Source organism: Phocoena phocoena, chromosome 5 (assembly GCF_963924675.1).
Source record: "Phocoena phocoena chromosome 5, mPhoPho1.1, whole genome shotgun sequence".
Lineage (NCBI taxonomy): Eukaryota > Metazoa > Chordata > Mammalia > Artiodactyla > Phocoenidae > Phocoena > Phocoena phocoena.
This window is the reverse complement of record NC_089223.1, coordinates 19,670,499-19,691,324: the sequence shown is the minus strand read 5'-3', so window position 1 is coordinate 19,691,324 and position 20,826 is coordinate 19,670,499. Positions and strand designations below refer to the sequence as shown.

Below are 20,826 nucleotides of genomic sequence, written 5' to 3'. Positions count from 1 at the left end.
AAAAAAAAGAGGTAGTGTTGTGTGTCTAGAGGAAGTAGTCCATGTCTCTTTACAGTATCTTTGCTTGCAGCCTTTTACTCTGTTGACACATATATGGTTACTTTGTTTCTTCTATTTCAGTGTTTATCTGCGGAAGAGATCTTTTCCCTTCATGGATTTTCAAATGCTACACAGATCACCAGCTCAGACTTCTCTGTCATCTGTCCAGCAGTCTTACAGCAATTGAACTTTCACCCTTGCAATGATCGGCCCAAACACAAAACAAAACCAAGTCTTTCAGAGGGTATGTTGCAAGCTTTTTCTCCCATTTCTTTGAAAACTCTGTGAGCTAGTCTAAAATGAAATTAAGATGCTTCTTTTTCTGCTTTATTGCTCTTAATTAATCTACATAGAATCCCTTGGTAAAAAATACTTATATTCTGGAAGTCTTTAGAATAAGTATAATTAGAACTCATTTAAGCTTCAGAAGTTATGCTCTTTTATTTATGGAGTCAAAATTTTACTTGGTACCAATGGAAAATTTTATAAAATTCAGTTCTTGATTTTAAGCAATACATGTTTTATGTTGTATATATTGGATGGCACATTCACTATTTGGCTCATAATTGATCAATTTCCATTATGTTGTACTTATATTATTTTAAAACCTGTCAATTTATCTGTCATTGTCAGTAAAGAGATAAGGAAACTAGTGTGGTTCTAGATTAAATCTTAAGGTACTGAGTTATTACTGCTTTAATTTTCATAAATAAAAGAAATGCCAGTGACTCTTTTAAGTGCCTATAGTGGTGTTGCCATAGGTATTGTAAAGAAATTTTTAAATATAAGAAAGTAAGTGTATTCTTACTGTATAGTCCACATACTTAATTAAACAGGTAGAAGAGTTCTTTCACCAATGAGATAGATCAGTTGCTGAGGGGCAATTTCTTGGTATTCCCAAATTGTTACCTGCCCCACATGAGTATTTTAATTCTCATTTTTTTGGTTCCTTTATTTTCTGTGTATTAAGCATTCAGTAGTGAACAAGAAGAAAAATTCCCTGCCCTCTTAGGGCTTACAATGTAGCGAAGAAAAGAAATAGGAAACATTTATACAAACAAGCAAATAAATTATATAATTTCAGAGTGATAAATGCTATGAAGAAAATAAAGTAGGTAAAGGATAGGAGATGGTGGGTGAGTGTGATTTTAGATGGGTCAAGGGAGGCCTCTCTGATGAGATTACATTTGAACAGAGTCCTGACTGAAGAGAGGGAGAGGACCATGGCTAGATCTTCTCTGGGGGACAGCATTCTTGGTCCAGGGAACAGCAGCATAAGCTTGGGGATGAGCTTGACATGTGTAAGGGACAGCGAGAAAGCATGTGTGTCTGGAGCACAGTGAGCGGGAAGCAGAGTAGGAGATGGTAGCCAGGGGCCAGAAAGGGAGGGCTTGTAAGGTGTGGTAAACTGATTGAATTTTATTCTGAATGAGGTATGAAGACACTGTAGGGTCCTAAACAGGGGAGTGATGTGATTTTATTTGGATTTGTAAAAGATTATTCTACCTGCAGTTTGAAGAATAAATTGTTAAGGGGCAAGAGTAGAAGAAAGGAGATGGGTCCGGGGGCTATGGCCAGGGTTGGTGCTCAGCTTGACGGGGGCTCGGTCTAAGGTGGGAGTGGAGAAGTAAGGAGATCTGGTCAGATTCAGGATGGATTTTGGAGACTGTGCTAATGTGGTTCGCCTCTGCACTGGATGTGTGGGAGGGAAAGATGAATCCAAGTTTAAGCCAGAGAAACTGCATAGATGGTTGCACCGTATCCTGGGATGGACAAGACTGGGGAAGGAGCAGTTTGTTGTGGAGGAAGCGAGTGGTGAGGACCAAGAGGATAATTTTTGATGTGGTTAGTCCGAGACATCGATGTAGACCCACGAGGGGACGTGTCCAGTAGGCAGTGGCGCACACATATTTGGATTTCAGAGAATAGTCGAGGCTGGAGATTTGTCATCTCAGAGATGGTGTTTGGAGCCACTGGTCTGAGTGAGCACATCTAACGTGAATATAGATGGAGAATATAAAGAGAGGAAAGATGAAGAAGAAAAGGGAAGCCTCAACAAAGGGAGTGCCTGTTTTATTGGGCTGGCCAAAAAGTTTGTTCTGTAACATGAAAAACCTGAACGAACTTTTTGGCCAGCCAGATACTAACTTTTGGATTCCTTTGTGTATCTATGAGCATTCACTATATATGAATAAAAGGGATAAAAACAAAGATAAAAATAACGATAACAGCCAACTTTTATGTAGTCCTTTCTATAACCGATACTTTTCCAAGTTCTTTCATAAGTTAACTCAATTAATCTTTGCACAACTGTATGATGGAACAACTATTCCCATTTTACAGCCAAGGAAACTGAGGTGCAGAGAGTTCACAGTCATTTGCTCAAGATTTATACAGCTTGTACGTGGTAGAGCCAGGTTCAAACCCAGGCTGTCTCAGCTTCAGAACCCATGTACTCTTTTGTATTCTATATTTACATATACAAAGAATAGAAATTACCAACCATAATTTATCAATATAATTAGAGATTTTGTGAGTAACAATAATTTCAGAGCTCATTGTTCAAACAAATATTTTTTCTAGATATTTGCTATTTTAAATGATATTTTAAACAATGAAATGCCCCGGATTCTTTATATAATAGTTCACTTAATATAGAGTCAATTTTGAGCTCATTCAGGGAATGGAAAACCAAAATAAAAGCAAGCCAAACTCTGATATTTCAATGGGCAGATAAAAGAATCTCACTTACCTGAGACCTTACAGTTTGTGATTTTGAAATTGCCTCTCAGGTACTTTATAAACTCATATTGATGAGTGCAATAAACTGATGGTAAATTAAATTCTCTAGGAGATTAATTACATTTTAGCAATAAGTTAATGGTCCAAAGTTGCCTCATTTTTTTTAAAGATCACAGAATACCATTCAGTTCAAATAACAGATAAGAGTAATAGTATCTTATCCTTAATAGTATCCCTGAAAATCACACTGTCCAACTCTGTAATACAGTTGATGACATAAGTCTATGTTCCAGAGAGGTTAAATGGCTTCCTCTAGGTACATACCTGAGGGGGGATGAGAGCCCAGGGCTCCTGACTCCTGGTTTGCTGATCTTTCATTGTATAACAGTGAGACAAATGAACTAAAATTTACATGATGTCTACTTACTAACTTAAAAAAATATATAATAGCATTTATTGAAGAGTTACTATATTACAGGGTCTGAATTAACTGGTTTTATTTCAATTCTTATAAAAACTCTATGAAATAGGAGAATTAAATTTGCTTAAACAGGTGAAGTTCTTAGAAGAATCTTAACACATTGTGGGCATTCAATAAATGTTCGCTATTGTTACTAATATTCCTTGAAAATGTATTAAAATTCTTCAGAGTTCACTAAGAAGCGGAGAGAAAGGATTTTCTCTGAAACAGATCATTAGAGGGAGTCCTATGTGTATATGGAGAGGTCCAAGGAGTATTCTTAGACTAATTCATTCTTTGGTGCTCAGATTGAGTGGATGAATGAATCTTTTTTTCCTGAATAATGTGCTGACAATGCAAGCAGGGGAGACTATGCTGTGTGCCTGGAGCATGATGGTTCCCACTCCCACAGTTCCCCAAGTGGTTCTGATGTGCATAGTAAGGAAGGTTAGAAATGTTGGACAAGCAAATGAGTTGGTATTTTTTTGACAGAGTTCTGGACTGCACCTTGAAAATATGGCATTCATTCATTCATCAAGATATGTGTGCTATTTGCTGGGCAACATTCTAGGCTCTGAGGAAGGGTAAAACATAGCCCCTGTCCTTGAAAATCTTATAATTTGTATCATGTAGACGAATATATAAGTGATAAAATGATGGTAGCACACAAGAAATGGTAAGTGGCCCAAATACCTTCAAAGAACTATGGGAAACTTGATGAGCAAGGGATTGCTGCCTGGAAAATCCAGAAAAGTTTCATGGAGGAGGTCTTTGCATTGGCTTGGAGAGCTGTGTGTAAGTTCGTCAGGCAATGAAGATAGAAAAGGTGTTTTCAGATAAAGAACCACAGTGCAAAGGTAATTCTATATTTGGAAAACATTGTATTTGCATGAAGGCCACGTTGATAAGGGGGTAAGTAACATTGGAGAGGTTGTGTGGCAGTCTGTTGATGAAGGGCAGCTGCAAATAGGGGCACGAGATGATCAGAATTGTGTTTTAGGATAATAAGATTGGCGACCATGTCAAGTAGGGGGAGGAAGACCAGACAGAAAGCTGTCAGTGCACCAGATGAGAAGTGGGAGGTGATGGATGGAGAACGTGGAGTGAGATATCTCAAGCAAAATTCATAGAGTTTGGTCACTTATTGTCTTTGGAATTGACTGTGGAGAGTGAGACATTGAAATTGATCCTGATGTTTCTGCTATTTACAGAGACAGTGGACAAGGGTAGTGAAATAGGATCTCTCAGGGGAAGCTGATGAGTTTAATATGTGTAGTAGCTTTGCCTCTGTTTGGTACTCAAAAAGTTCTTTGCATTTCGATTTTAATTTCCAACTTGTATATATCTTGTCTACCTAATTAGATTATAAATATTTGTTGAATGAATGAACACATGTAGGCTAGCGATGGGATAGAAGACTGTTTGTGTTAAGGGCAACTACACATAGATTATACCATGGAGGAAGAGGTGGGGTTGAGAACTTCTTCGAAGTGGAAATGCTAAGGGGAGTGGGTAGTATTGCTTTAGGTGATAAGGAAAGAAATGGGAATGAGGTGGACCTTTGTGAGTCCCGTGAGATGACTCTGGGGCATGGTTAGGAGTCTGGAACTGATAGGAAAGTATCTGCAGAAGATAAAGACATGGTCGGTGCTGCAGTGGTTCTTGTGGTAACATTGTAATGTGTATCATCTGTCCTTTTCATGTGGTACTCAGCACAAGCTACCTTGTTTTGCTTTGTGTATGTGTGTGCCCTCTAGCGTCCCCAAGCCAAAGGTCCAAGCTCCTTGTTGGCAGGAAGCACGGTTTGGTCTACAACCTAGGCTCCATAAATGTTTCCTAAGATGGCTTATTTGTAGTTAGAATCACTAGAATAATGGTGAGCAATCCTGTATTCATGAAGCACAATATAAGATGTTCACAGTTTTGTTGAGTCCCTTGAGCTTTTTAAAAATTAGATTACCTCTAAGGGGTAATGAAGCATATTGCTAATGAATGTGGGCCCTGGAGCCAGATTGGGTTCAAAATCTTGCATTCTATTCACATGACTCGGGCAGCTGATTTGAACTCCACGTGCCTTGGTTTCCTCAACTGCATGAAGGAGGTAGTAGTAGTACTTGCTTCGCAGGGTTTTGTGAAGATCAAATGAATTAATACAGGTTAGTCACTTAGTATGGTGCCCGGCACGTGGCAAACACTCTCCAAGCATTCGGTGTTACTACGTACTCCACTGACAGTGTCAATGAGGAAAGTGCCCCGACATTTAAAAATGTTTTCTGGGCATTTTAAAGAAGTGACAATGCAGAGGCAGCTTTCTAATCTTTCACACTGTCCTTAGCGCACAGTCAGTGGGGCTGCAGGCAAAGCCAACGTCACACAGTTCTGGGGGCAGTTTGTATCTCAGCCTGCACTGCCACCTGCCCCTGTACGGTTCACAGTCTGTTTCACTCGCATTCCCATGTTGTTTTTATTTATTTATTTATTTTTGCGGTACGCGGGCCTCTCACTGTTGTGGCCTCTCCCGTTGCGGAGCACAGGCTCCGGACGCGCAGGCTCAACGGCCATGGCTCACGGACCCAGCCGCTCCGCGGCATGTGGGATCTTCTCGGACTGGGGCACGAACCCGCGTCCCCTGCATCGGCAGCTGGACTCTCAACCACTGCGCCACCAGGGAAGCCCTCCCATGTTGTTTTTAAACCATCCCCTCTAGGATAACCGGGGAGATGTTGACCTTAGGATGCCATCCCTTCATTTCATTTTAAGGAACATTTATTAAGCACCAGTAGGGGACCAGGCCCTAGGATGGAGACATGAAGAATGCTCCTCGACCCTTTTCACCACTGTCTCCATCCTATGGGATATTGTTGCCTTTGTCCGAGCCTGGTAGGGTGAGTTGTGCTCCCTTCTTGAGTGCTCACTGCACTGGGGCTCCCTGGAGGCCCAGGCAGGGGGCTGAGGTGCTGTCTTCCCCGAGGAGGTGCTGTCCACAGGGCCTGCAGACAAATGATTATGACGAGCTCAGTGTCAGCAGCTATGGTCATCTTGAAGGTAACAACCCCACCCATCCGCTTGCTCTCGTCACCCCATACCTTCTTCCCGAAACCCACACTGCCTCTGTTAGTCCCCTGAAAGGCCTAGTTTTAAACTGGGCTTTGAGCTACAGATGCAGCTAGGTAGCTCGGAGCCTGTGGGCCTTGGGTGATCACTCTGCTAGATGTTCTTCAAATTCCCTGCAAGCTATAAAAGTCTGTAATCCCGTAATGATGACTTAGGACTGAGGAAAGCATAGGCAGTGTTACTATTAATATTTATATTCTCAGTAATTTTCTATATAATTTTCAGTGAGAAGTTTTCCTTGTTTTAAAGAAGATACCTGTTTCAAGCTTTTAAAGGTGAAATGTGTTTCACACTTAATGTACAGTAAGATGTCATTTGGCTCCTATGCTCTAATTAACTTCTACTCTTCCTTCTGATCCACAGTTTGGGGATATGGCTTCCTGTCAGTGACAGTTATTAATCTGGCATCTCTCCTCGGACTGATCTTGACTCCGTTGATAAAGAAATCTTACTTCCCTAAGATTTTGACCTATTTTGTGGGGCTGGCTATTGGGACTCTATTTTCAAATGCAATTTTCCAACTTATACCAGAGGTAAGGAGGTTGGCTGTTTGTTTCTGTGAATAACTGGTTATTTGAAATGTTTCAGCACTTTGTACATTTTAAGCCTCCATAATTCTTGCAGCATTTTATGGTCTGGTTTATAGTGTTTTGGGTAAGAGAAAGCTGAATCACAGCAAATGAAAAAGCTTGTCCCAAGCTGCAGGGGAAGTCAGCGTCAGAGAGAAAATTAATATTCTGGGAGGCCAGGCACCAGGACGTGCTCAGACAGCTCTGGGACACCTCGGAAGGCCTTACGACTCTATTCTGTCTCACATTTGGCAAATTTAATTTTTCTACACTCTTTTTATTATTTACTTATTTATTTCTGAAGTGCACACAGTGTCAAATTTACTAAGATATACAACAGAATTGCTCCATGGATCAGTTCGGTGCTTTGTGACCACCTAGAGGGGTGGGATAGGGAGGGTGGGAACGCAACGCAGGAGGGAGGGGATATGGGAACATATGTATATGTATAACTGATTCACTTTGTGATAATGCAGAAACTAACCATTGTAAAGCAATTATTCTCCAATAAAGATGTTAAAAAAAAATTCCTCCATGTATTTACTACAGCTAAAGAAGACTAGAGGGTAAATTAGAACATGGTTGACAAACCTTTTCATTCTTTTTGATTGTGGATAAAAATCAACCGAGGGCCGATAAATAAACAGCAGCTTATTTTTTCCTTTGGTAAAACGTATTATTGAGCTGCCATTGACTACAGTGTGCTATTCAGTTCGTCAGCACATGATATATATGTTTTATTTTAAATCTGTAATGTGGCCATATAAGGAAGAGAGATGGAGTGAGGAGAATAAGTGAGAGGAAAAGAGACAGGAAGGAGAAAGAGACATTAACAGGAGGGAGTCACAAAGGGCAACTAGAGAAACACATATACACGTGGACAGTATTTCCCCAGTCATGCACACACAAAGATGGAGGGGCAAGCTGTGAACAAAAAGAAAATATATAGTATCACCTTCAGCTCATAAGTTTCAGAAAATTATTACTGAAGTTCCTTTTAGTTTTCACAGCTATATATGAAAGTGGGGATGTAACTTCTTAAAGTCATAGTTTTTATTAGTATTATTATTTCTAGAAAGGACCTAGGAGAACATCTACTTCAAAGCCTCAATTGTAGAGATGAAAAAATTAAAATCCAAGGGGATTAAATGACTTGATTACAGCCATATAATCAGCTAGTAACAAAGCTAGGATGACAAAACAGATTTTCTGATTTTAAAAATTGTATGTAATATATTTGATATAGTATTACATATATTAACTCACCTGATTTGTGGTGAGTCAAATTAAATTAAACAAACTAACATGGTATGTGGACTGAGGATTGTACATTTATGATTTTGATGTTTCCTGTTTTATTGAAAATGTAATAATACATTAAAATGTCTATTAGGAAAATAAGAAACTTCTTCATTAGCACTTATAGAGGTTCTTTTGCCTTTCTGTGATAATTAGGGAATTATGGATATGAGCAGAGAATTATGTAAACACTAGAGAATCTATCTTTTTAATAATACCCCCAATTTACATAGTTATTTCTTTTTAAAAAATTTTAAAAAATTTATTTACTTTTTATTTTTGGCTGTGTTGGGTCTTGGCTGCTGTGCATGGGCTTTCTCTAGTTGCAGCAAGCGGGGGCTACTCTTCACTGCGGTGCACGGGCTTCTCATTGCAGTGGCTTCTCTTGTTGCGGAGTGCGGTCTCTAGGTGCGCGGGCTTCAGTAGTTGTGGCACGTGGGCTCAGTAGTTGTGGCTCGCGGGCTCTAGAGTACAGGTTCAGTAGTTGTGGTGCATGGGCTTAGTTGCTCCACAGAGTGTGGGATCTTCCCTGACCAGGGCTCAAACCCGTGTCCCCTGCATTGGCAGGCGGATTCTTGACCACTGAGCCACCAGGGAAGTCCTGATAGTTATTTCTTTTGTGGCAAAATTATTTCCCCTTTGCTATTTTATTTTCATAACCACCGTGTTAGTTGTATAGAGTAGGTATTTTTATGCCATTTTTGCACTGTGTAAATAGGTCCGGAGAAGTCACTGAAAAGATGTGGCATGAGGTCTCCCCAGAGACAGATGTAGAACAAGAACCCAGGCATTTTCTATTCTAGACTGCTGTTCAGAGGGGGCATTGACAATGTGTGGAATGGTATAAAGCTGTGGCTTTTCACATGTTATGCTCCCCTGCTATTTTGCTTATTTTAAGTTTGTATTTCTTGTCTGCCTAGAACATCATGACTCTATAATTTCAAGCTCCAGCTCTTGTCCTGTGTCCTTTAAACAATGAATTATTTCATTCTCATCATTTGTGAGTGTGTGTGTATGTGTGTGTGTGAGTGCCTGGTACCTTATATCTTTTCTTCCTTATTCTGGGGCTCAGTCCTCGATTTATTTATCTCTTTAGGACTTATTAGGATCCTCTAAGTTCAAGGGGCTCTCTCTTGGGAAAACAGTAATCCAAGTGACCTACCATATTTGCTTTAAAAAGTTGACTCTGGAAATTATGGGCAAATATATTACTTTTAGAAAAAGTGGATAATCAATGTCTCATTTGTCTTAATTACCCATGTCTAATATTATCTTATAAATATAGGAATCAGTGCTACTTTTTTATTGATAAAAGTTTACTTTCTCAAGGCAAGTATCGCTGAAGGTGTTATAGCTAGGAAACTCTAAGGTACTCTGGGGACTTTATTTAATAGGACTTCCTCTGGTTATAAGACTTCAGTGCTATCTCTTACAGTTTGATTACTCAGATTTCAGAGTTTTTGTTTTATGATTTTGGCAGGTAAATCCCCAGTATTACCTGGATGTGAAGGATGGACTTAGGACTGTGGTGAAAATTATTTACTGAATCAAATTAAATTACTTGGTCTTACCTGAATTGCCTTTTTTTCTCCCTTAGGCATTTGGATTCAATCCCAAAATTGACAACTATGTTGAGAAGGCAGTTGCTGTGTTTGGTGGATTTTACATACTTTTCTTTTTTGAAAGAACGCTTAAGATGTTATTGAAGACATATGGTCAGGTAAATGGACTTTATTTACAATGTTTGATGTTTTACCCACTAAAGCGACTTTATATAGGCAAATAAAGGCAGGAATTTTATTCTTACAATTATGTGAACAGTTCAGTTGTTAGACTTGTGAATGTGAGGAGAGAAAGGAAAGGATCAATATATTGATAAGTATAAGAGGAACACTTGATTCTTATTGTAAAATTTGGAGTAAATACTAACAATTTAATGTCCAATAACAGATGCACATAATTTGTATTCCATTCATATCCATCAACATAAGAAGGTATATGCACCCTAACATGAAACAACAAAAACAGGAGAATCTAATAAATGAAGATACATTTAAAGGAAGAGAAATTTTATAAATCTAAAAAGATTATACTACATACGGAATAGATATAAAAATTTTCTCTTATAAATAAAAACCATTAAATTCTCTATTTTCTTGCCTGTATGAGCCATCTTTGTTTCTTCTTATAACCTTTTCCTCCCTTATTTTTCTTGTAGGATGGTCATACCCACTTTGGAAATGATGACTTTGGTTCTTCTCAAGAAAAAACTCATCAACCTAAAACGTTACCTGCCATCAATGGTGTGACATGTTATGCAAATCCAGCTGTCACAGAGCCTAATGGACACATCCATTTTGATAACGTCAGTGTGGTATCCCTACAGGTATTGTAATTCTCTTTACTGTGTCCTTGACACTATGTGAAGACTGCTGTGCATGCAGCCAGTCAGTATTTTGCACATTTAATTGTATCAGACTTATTCCTGCATGTGTGGGATAAGTGGAATGTAAGTTTGTTTCTTTTTCCACTTTCCCTCTGTCAGTTTACTGCAAATATGCGAGTTTAGCAATAAATTGTAGACTGCTGGGTTGGAGGCTTTAGTATTCTCTAAGATTGTTTAACTATGTAAGAGTTACTAAGATATATACAATGATATGTTGCAAAATTAATTTAGAGCATTTCTCTTATTTTGCAATTCTTTCGAGATACAAAACCAAAGAATCCCTTTGGGTGATTTTGAAACTGAAAGAAGACTTGTAAGCTATTAAAATTGTGTTCATTAATTAATTGATTTAGAATTTTCATTCCCATTTTCTAAATAATGTTAATAGATATTATTTCTTGAGCAAGTATTATATGCCAGGTAATAAGCCAGCACTTATTTTATCTCATTTACTTTTCTTTTTCTTTTTTTTTTTGTGGTACGCGGGCCTCTCACTGTTGTGGCCTCTCCCGTTGCGGAGCACAGGCTCCGGATGCGCAGGCTCAGCGGCCATGGCTCACGGGCCCAGCTGCTCCGCGGAATGCGGGATCCTCCCAGACCGGGGCACGAACCCGTGTCCCCTGCATCGGCAGGTGGACTCTCAACCACTGTGCCACCAGGGAAGCCCTCATTTACTTTTTATAACAACTATTAAAAGTAGGGATTCTTTTCTACATATTAGAACTATTAGAACTAAAAGTAGGGATTATTTTCTATGTATTAGAATTATTTGGAAATCAAACCCAAATTATGTATGCAAAAATGAGAAGTTATTGGAAAGATAGTGGCTATCTAATGGGATAACCAAGCTATAGGAAGATCAACAACCCTGGAACCATTAGAATTATTAGGGCTCCCACTCCCTTCTCCTCTCTGCATCTTAGAGTCATTCTCTTTTTTCACTGTGGACGGGCTCCTTCATAAACGGGAAACATAGCCACTAGCAACTCCTGGGATTTATGTTTTATAATTTCGGCTACGAGAAGGAAACTGACCTGCCTCTTTAAGTCCTAAATCCAAAATTTCTGGTGAGTGTCTCCTTGGTCCAGCTTGAATTAGATGTCCACTTCTAGACTAATCTAAGTGCTTAGAGGGTTGGGCCCTTTGTATGGCCCCAAGGGAATATGGATGCGGTAGAAGAGTGGTCATTAAAAGGGAGACTGGGATGCTAGTGTCATGGGTGTCCACACACGTCTCATTTGACAGATTAAGGAAGTGGAGCTTTGGATGCCAAATAACCTCTCCAGGGTCTCTCAGCTCATAAACGACAGATCCAAAAGCTATAAAGTTAAATACAATATAAAAGACGATAATTAAAAATAAAATCAGAAGGAAGTCAGCTAAGAAACAAAAGCAGAAAAAAGATATTTGGAAGAGGTTATTAACGCAAATGACCTGAGTTTCCTTCTGGAAAGAAAATATGATTGGTCCTATACTTCTTCCCACCCGATTAAGGAAAATCTCAGGAGGGATTGAAAAGGCAGTTTTATGTGAGCACTAAGCTAAGAGAGGAAATTATTTCATGCAATATAATGAATGATGCTTGTAGGCAAGACTTTGCAAAGAATAAGTAAATGTTCAAATAGATAATTTCCTTTAATAATTACAGCTAACCTTTATTAAATGTTCAAGGACTATGCCTAGAACTTTAGATGAGTGATCTCATTTGATCCTCATAATAGGCTAGGAGACAAGCACTCTTATAATTAGGAGATTGTGGCTTAGAGAGGTTAAATAAACCCAAGGACACACATCTCCTAATGACGAAGCTTCTATCAGGACTGAGGCCATCTGATGCGGAAGCTTGCACTTATACGCCTTGCTGGATTGCCTTCACTATGTCACTGCTCTGCTAGGATCAAGATGATAACATTAACTCTTAATAAATATTACGTTTTGTAGAGGGAAGAAGATAATTTTGGCCCATGGTCATTGCTTTCTGAGAACAAATAAAATTGATCTGCTCAAAAGTTTGACTTTAGTTTTAAAGTTTTAGGACTCCTGGTTTCTGATTCACAGTGGCCAGAAGACATGTTTGCCATAAACACAAACACCGTGGCAAAGATGGGGTCCTAGACGTGATCCTGTTTTACATAATTCAGAAATATCAATCAAATGGCCCTTCTTTCTCTGCTTCTGGTAGTAATGCTAATATACAGGCTTTCATTCATTTATTTAATAAACATTTATTGAGTACTTGCTCATTGTCCTAGGCACTGGGGATTCAGAAGCAAATTCTTGTGAAGCTTATAGTTTATTCAGCAGAAAGAGATAATATAGAAAAGAGTAAAACAAGAAAATATCAGGTAGCATTAACTATTTTGATGAAAATAAAACATGGTGATGTGGTAGTGACATGTGGAGGCTTCTTTGATCTATCAAGAACGGTCCCTTAAGAGGTCAGCGGAGAATTGGATAATGAGAAAGAAGAACCAGCCATGAAAATATCTGGGAAAATAATGTTCCAAAAGCTTTGAGAATAGTCAAATGGGTCCCATACAAGGGAACTGGAAGCTGAATGACGTTGGATTTCCTGACATCAATGCTGGAGACCAGTGGCACAGTACCTTCAATATTCTGAACAGAGGCAACTGTGGAATTGTAAACCTGGGTAAACTACCAATCTAGTGAGAGAGCAGAATGAAGCTAGGAGTCTTGAAATCTACTTCTAGGAATGAGAAGTCCACCTGAAGTAGAGAAGGTGTGTGCCAGGATGACAGCCATGAACCAGGCCTTGAGATGAGCCACATGTGAGGGGAAGGAAAAAGATATTCCATGCAAATGGAAAGCAAAAGAAAGCTGGAGTAGCAATTCTCATATCAGACAAAATAGACTTTAAAATGAAGACTATTACAAGAGACAAAGAAGGACACTACATAATGATCAAGGGATCGATCCAAGAAGAAGATATGACAATTGTAAATATTTATGCACCCAACATAGGAGCACCTCAATACATAAGGCAAATACTAACAGCCATAAAAGGGGAGATCGACAGTAACACAATCATAGTAGGGGACTTTAACACCCCACTTTCACCCATGGACAGATCATCCAAAATGAAAATAAATAAGGAAACACAAGCTTTAAATGATACATTAAACAAGATGGACTTAATTGATACTTATAGGACACTCCATCCAAAAACAACAGAATACACATTTTTCTCAAGTGCTCATGGAACATTCTCCAGGACAGATCATATCTTGGGTCACAAATCAAGCCTTGGTAAATTTAAGAAAATTGAAATTGTATCAAGTATCTTTTCTGACCACAACGCCATGAGACTAGATATCAATTACAGGAAAAGATCTGTAAAAAATACAAACACATGGAGGCTAAACAATACACTACTTAATAATGAAGTGATCACTGAAGAAATCAAAGAGGAAATAAAAAAATACCTAGAAACAAATGACAGTGGAGACACAACGACCCAAAACCTATGGGATGCAGCAAAAGCAGTTCTAAGGGGGAAGTTCATAGCAATACAAGCCCACCTTAAGAAGCAGGAAAGATCTCGAATAAACAACCTAACCTTGCACCTCAAGCAATTAGAGAAAGAAGAACAAAAAAACCCCAAAGCTAGCAGAAGGAAAGAAATCATAAAAATCAGATCAGAAATAAATGAAAAAGAAATGAAGGAAACAATAGCAAAGATCAATAAAACTAAAAGCTGGTTCTTTGAGAAGATAAACAAAATAGATAAACCACTAGCCAGACTCATCAAGAAAAAAAGGGAGAAGACTCAAATCAATAGAATTAGAAATGAAAAAGGAGAAGTAACAACTGACACTGCAGAAATTTAAAAAATCATGAGAGATTACTACAAGCAACTCTATGCCAATAAAATGGACAATCTGGAAGAAATGGACAAATTCTTAGAAATGCACAACCTGCCAAGACTGAATCAGGAAGAAATAGAGAATATGAATAGACCAATCACAAGCACTGAAATTGAAACTGTGATTTAAAATCTTCCAACAAACAAAAGCCCAGGACCAGATGGCTTCACAGGTGAATTCTATCAAACGTTTAGAGAAGAGCTAACACCTATCCTTCTCAAACTCTTCCAAAATAGAGCAGAGGGAGGAACACTCCCAAGTTCCTTCTACGAGGCCACCATCACCTTGATACCAAAACCAGACAAGGATGTCACAAAGAAAGAAAACTACAGGCCAATATCACTGATGAACATAGATGCAAAAATCCTCAATAAAATACTAGCAAACAGAATCCAACAGCACATTAAAAGGATCATACACCATGATCAAGTGGGGTTTATTCCAGGAATGCAAGGATTCTTCAATATACGCAAATCTATCAATGTGATAAGCCATATTAACAAATTGAAGGAGAAAAACCATATGATCATCTCAATAGATGCCGAGAAAGCTTTCGACAAAATTCAACACCCATTTATGATAAAAACCCTGCAGAAAGTAGGCATAGAGGGAACTTTCCTCAACATAATAAAGGCCATATATGACAAGCCCACAGCAAACATCATCCTCAATGGTGAAAAACTGAAACCATTTCCACTAAGATCAGGAACAAGACAAGGTTGCCCACTCTCACCACTCTTATTCAACATAGTTTTGGAACTTATAGCCACAGCAATCAGAGAAGAAGAGGAAATAAAAGGAATCCAAATCGGAAAAGAAGAAGTAAAGCTGTCACTGTTTGCAGATGACATGATACTATACATAGAGAATCCTAAAGATGCTACCAGAAAACTACTAGAGCTAATCAATGAATTTGGTAAAGTAGCAGGATACAAAATTAATGCACAGAAATCTCTGGCATTCCTATATACTAATGATGAAAAATCTGAAAGTGAAATAAAGAAAACACTCCCATTTACCATTGCAACAAAAAGAATAAAGTATCTAGGAATAAACCTACCTAAGGAGACAAAAGACCTGTATGCAGAAAATTATAAGACACTGATGAAAGAACTTAAAGATGATACAAATAGATGGAGAGATATACCATGTTCTTGGATGGGAAGAATCAACATTGTGAAAATGACTGTACTACCCAAAGCAATCTACAGATTCAATGCAATCCCTATCAAACTACCACTGGCATTTTTCACAGAACTAGAACAAAAAATTTCACAATTTGTATGGAAACACAAAAGACCCCAAATAGCCAAAGCAATCTTGAGAACGAAAAAAGGAGCTGGAGGAATCAGGCTCCCTGACTTCAGACTATACTACAAAGCTACAGTAATCAAGACAGTATGGTACTGGCACAAAAACAGAAATATAGATCAGTGGAACAGGATAGAAAGCCCAGAGATAAACCCACGCACATATGGACACCTTATCTTTGATAAAGGTGGCAGGAAAGTACAGTGGAGAAAGGACAGCCTCTTCAATAAATGGTGCTGGGAAAACTGGACAGGTACATGTAAAAGTATGAGATTAGATCACTCCCTAACACCATACACAAAAATAAGCTCAAAATGGATTAAAGACCTAAATGTAAGGCCAGAAACTATCAAACTCTTAGAGGAAAACATAGGCAGAACACTCTATGACATAAATCACAGCAAGATCCTTTCTGACCCACCTCCTAGAGTAATGGAAATAAAAACAAAAATAAACAAATGGGACCTAATGAAACTTCAAAGCTTTTGCCAGCAAAGGAAACCATAAACAAGACCAAAAGACAACCCTCAGAATGTGAGAAAATATTTGCAAATGAATCAACGGACAAAGGATTAATCTCCAAAATTTACAAGCAGCTCATGCAGCTCAATAACAAAAAAACAAACAACCCAATCCAAAAACGGGCAGAAGACCTAAATAGACATTTCTCCAAAGAAGATATACAGACTGCCAACAAACACATGAAAGAATGCTCAACATCATTAATCATTAGAGAAATGCAAATCAAAACTACAATGAGCTACCATCTCACACCAGTCAGAATAGCCATCCTCAAAAAATCTAGAAACAATAAATGCTGGAGAGGGTGTGGAGAAAAGGGAACACTCTTGCACTGCTGGTGGGAATGTGAATTGGTTCAGCCACTATGGAGAACAGTATGGAGGTTCCTTAAAAAGCTACAAATAGAATTACCATATGACCCAGCAATCCCACTACTGGGCATATACCCTGAGAAAACCAAAATTCAAAAAGAGTCATGTACCAAAATGTTCATTGCAGCTCTATTTACAATAGCCCGGAGATGGAAACAACCTAAGTGCCCATCATCGGATGAATGGATAAAGAAGATGTGGCACATATATACAATGGAATATTACTCAGCCTTAAAAAGAAACGAAATTGAGCTATTTGTAATGAGATGGATAGACCTAGAGTCTGTCATACAGAGTGAAGTAAGTCAGAAAGAAAAAGACAAATACTGTATGCTAACACATACATATGGAATTTAAGAAAAAAAAATGTCATGAAGAACCTAGGGGTAAGACAGGAATAAAGACGCAGACCTACTGGAGAACGGACTTGAGGATATGGGGAGGGGGAAGGGTGAGCTTTGACAGGGCGAGAGAGAGACATGGACATATGTACACTACCAAATGTAAAGTAGATAGCTAGTCGGAAGCAGCCACATGGCACAGGGATATTAGCTCGGTGCTTTGTGACAGCCTGGAGGGGTGGGATAGGGAGAGTGGGAGGGAGGGAGACGCAAGAGGGAAGATATATGGGAACATAGATATATGTATAACTGATTCACTTTGTTATAAAGCAGAAACTAACACACCATTGTAAAGCTATTATACCCCAATAAAGATGTTAAAAATAAATAAATAAAAATAAAAAGTCCTGATGCTAATTTCCTCTGGGGACTATTTTCTGGCCGTTTTGGTTGTAGGTATAATCTCTAGTGAATAGAGATTTAAACAAATTGAGCAACGCACTGTTGTGTTCAGTTTTCTCTTCACATCGCATTAAAAACAACGGAAAGAAGAGACATTTAAGAAATGCTATCAGGGTCCAGATATTGCTTTAAGAGACAATAGGTAGAGAAATATGAGTGATATTGATTTTAATAATAAAATTAGAATATTTTCTAGTATTTTATATGATAAGAATATATTTAACCTGGGTGACCCCATTACAATGATTGAACATGACATGTAAAATTCATGGTTTGTTTCGAAGCCCAAACATTGCCCTGAGAATTTTGTTGACGATTCCTGTTTTTACTGTTTTGACACAGTGAAGTTTTTCCAAATTGAAGATAATAAGAAACCATCTAAGAGTGAGTTAAGAAAAGTAGTTTAATTTGACATTGCTATCAAAAGAACACAAATTATATGACAATCTGGATTATAACAACATGATTCTTGGTTTTTCTGGAATATAGGAAGAACAAAAGAAATGTTATAGAATAATTAAAATGCATGACTTAGGGATGTCTTTATCAATATTCATCCAGACAATTTTGGTTCATCACCGAATACTCAGAAATGCAATAATGTTTAAGTTTAGTTGCCTTTGGTATTTTGTCTATATCCACTCATATAAAAACTATAGTTTTGGGGCTTCCCTGCTGGCGCAGTGGTTGAGAGTCCACCTGCAGATGCAGGGGACACGGGTTCGTGCCCCGGTCCGGGAAGATCAGGCATGTAGGAGCATTCATGTTCTGGGGGGAAGGTAGCAGTAATAGAGGCATAATAAGGAAGCAGTTATGAGGGACAGACTGGAGCTCAGGATTCCATTTCTCCAGTTATCCCATTATTGCCTCTAAGTAATGTTTCACATCTCACCCTGTGACACTTGCTGTGTTCCTTTTTCTCTCTGACTACTGCACAAACACAGGGAGAAGTCTTTCAGTAACTGCAGCCGGGTGGGTCTTTTCCCCCTGAGTCTACAGCTTCAGAAAGACTGTGTTTAATAGACGCTGATTCCTCAGGAATGTCAGGTACTTCGGGGAGTTTTAGCTCTTCAAGGCCACTAGAGGGCCCATCTAGCTCATTCCTCCAGTAGTACAAAATCAGTGTCTTTTTCTAAATGAAACCTCCTGTGCTTTCATTTAAGAATGAATGTTATTAAATATGAAGTGATATGAGCCACTTATTCTTTCTAATAGAAGAACAATTAATATCAGCCATTTTTAGAAACTGACTATTGTGAATTTTATGTTTAAAGTCGAGGTGCAATGAAGTAGAATTTAACTGCAAAGTGTGGTGATGTTATTTCTTTGTCAATAACTGAAAGGAAGTGATGCTCTACAGATATAAAGATAACATCTTTGAGGTGCTTGGGGTATCCATGAGAGTCCAGGAGATTTTAAAAACACTTCATTCATTCAAGTATTTATTGAGTACCTAATATGTACTTGGCATTATTCTAAGTACTGAGAATTCATCAGTGAGGCGGAACAAACTTTCTGCCCTTCCATAGCATAACTGAAGTATTGTATAATATACCAAAATATTATACACAAAAGTGGAAAGCATCCTTTTTTCAAGTCCAAAAAAACCAAATCAGAAGCTCTGTGTATATGTATGGGGCTGGCCTACTGCTCTTTTCTCTTGCGTGATGGGTTTTTCTCCATTCTTGCCCAGAGGTGGGAAGGATGGTGCCCATATTGGGAAGGAGGGTGGGAGAGGAAGGGGTTGAAGCACTGTGAATATCTGACTTGATACCCTTGTCTTCAGTGCTTTGTGTCCTTGAATCGAGGGCCTCTTCTGGTTCAGTTTCCCCAGTGGGTAAATCTCTAGTCATCATTTGGAGTGGCTGCCTTGCTGAATTGGTTTGGAAGCAATAATATGGGGTTTTTATTGCTCCCTGAATAAATTTACAACTGAGTTCCTTTTTCTAGTTCCGCTCTTTCTCTCGGAGGCAGTTGGCGCCTCCATTCTCTAAACTTTTCTGATGTTTTGGGCCCTGCATCACTTTGTTTCTTTTGACTTTCTTCCTCTGTGGAGTCAGAACTCATCCTCGTCTTTTCATCCTCCAAAATAAATATCTCAGCGCTCTCATCTTCCATTCTTTCTGTCCTTGTGACTTATGTCATTTTTAGTCTTTAATTTTAGGAAGTCTCAGTAGGGACTAGAGAAAAATATGTATGTCTAGTGTGCCATATTTCACCAAAGACCTATTCACTACTTTAAATCATATAGTTATTTTTTAAAATACATCTTTATTGGAGTATAATTGCTTCACAATACTGTGTTAGTTTCTGTTGTACGACGAAGTGAGTCAGCCGTTTGCATACATATATCCCCATATTCCCTCCCTCTTGCGTCTCCCTCCCACCCTCCCTATCCCACCCCTCTAGGTCATCACAAAGCACCGAGCTGATCTCCCTGTGCTGTGCGGCTGCTTCCCACTAGCTACCTGTTTTACATTTGGTAGTTTTTGAATATCACAAGATTTAAAAACAGAAATCAGTTACTTCCTTTTATGGGGTTTACTAACAATTAGTTAAAATTGAAAATGATACCTATAATAAATTATATAAGAAGCGGTTTTCATTGGTCTTGATTGACAGATGCTTACAAAAAAGCTGGTTGGATTAGAGGCAAACACTGTCCCTACACAATCATGAGGAGGAATTCTGAGTACACCTTGGTTGTTGGTGGCATTTGTTTTCTCACTGGATCCATCTCCATGCTTCCTTGCACCCCACAGACTTTTATCAAGCTGCAGTCTGTGTGTTTTGAAAGTCATAAAAATTTGTACTTGAATCCGCTCTGAGTTTAGCCCATGCTTTACTAAGTCCACTTTTATTCATTTTTAGTGGACACCTTTTCACATTTTCAAGAATTACTGTTCCAAAAAATTTTTCATTACTCCACAAAATTCTCACTACAACCTTTTTTTCCTTTAAGGAGGAGACTGCGAAGATTATTTGGAATCTCTGTGAACTTTGCTGTCTCACCCCATCTGTTACTTCCTGAAAAGTGCTCTGTGCATCTGCTCTCTACCTTCCCTTTTGTGTCAGAACTTGTATCCTTTCTCTTCTTTTAAGGCCAGTTCCTCCACATGCACTCATCTTTCCCATGGCCTCTTGCTGTTTCACTTATCTTTCCTGAATCTTTCCTTCTCCCCGTGTCTACAAACATTGAAAGTTTGTTCTTCCTTAAACTATTCTTTTTTCCTGACTCTGCTGCTCCCTAAGATTTCTCAAATCTT

At 38.6% G+C, this 20,826-nt stretch overlaps 1 protein-coding gene across 2 annotated transcripts in view; it reads left to right on the top strand.

The window, feature by feature from the left end:
* Positions 1 to 20,826, top strand: part of SLC39A8 (solute carrier family 39 member 8) — a 78,848-nt gene that overhangs the window by 24,160 nt on the left and 33,862 nt on the right. For both annotated transcript variants that reach the window (XM_065877853.1, XM_065877852.1), the window contains exons 2-5: positions 121 to 283; positions 6,719 to 6,888; positions 9,821 to 9,943; positions 10,442 to 10,609. In XM_065877853.1, coding sequence (XP_065733925.1) covers positions 121 to 283; positions 6,719 to 6,888; positions 9,821 to 9,943; positions 10,442 to 10,609 — 624 coding nt within the window. The remainder of the gene's footprint in view (positions 1 to 120; positions 284 to 6,718; positions 6,889 to 9,820; positions 9,944 to 10,441; positions 10,610 to 20,826) is intronic.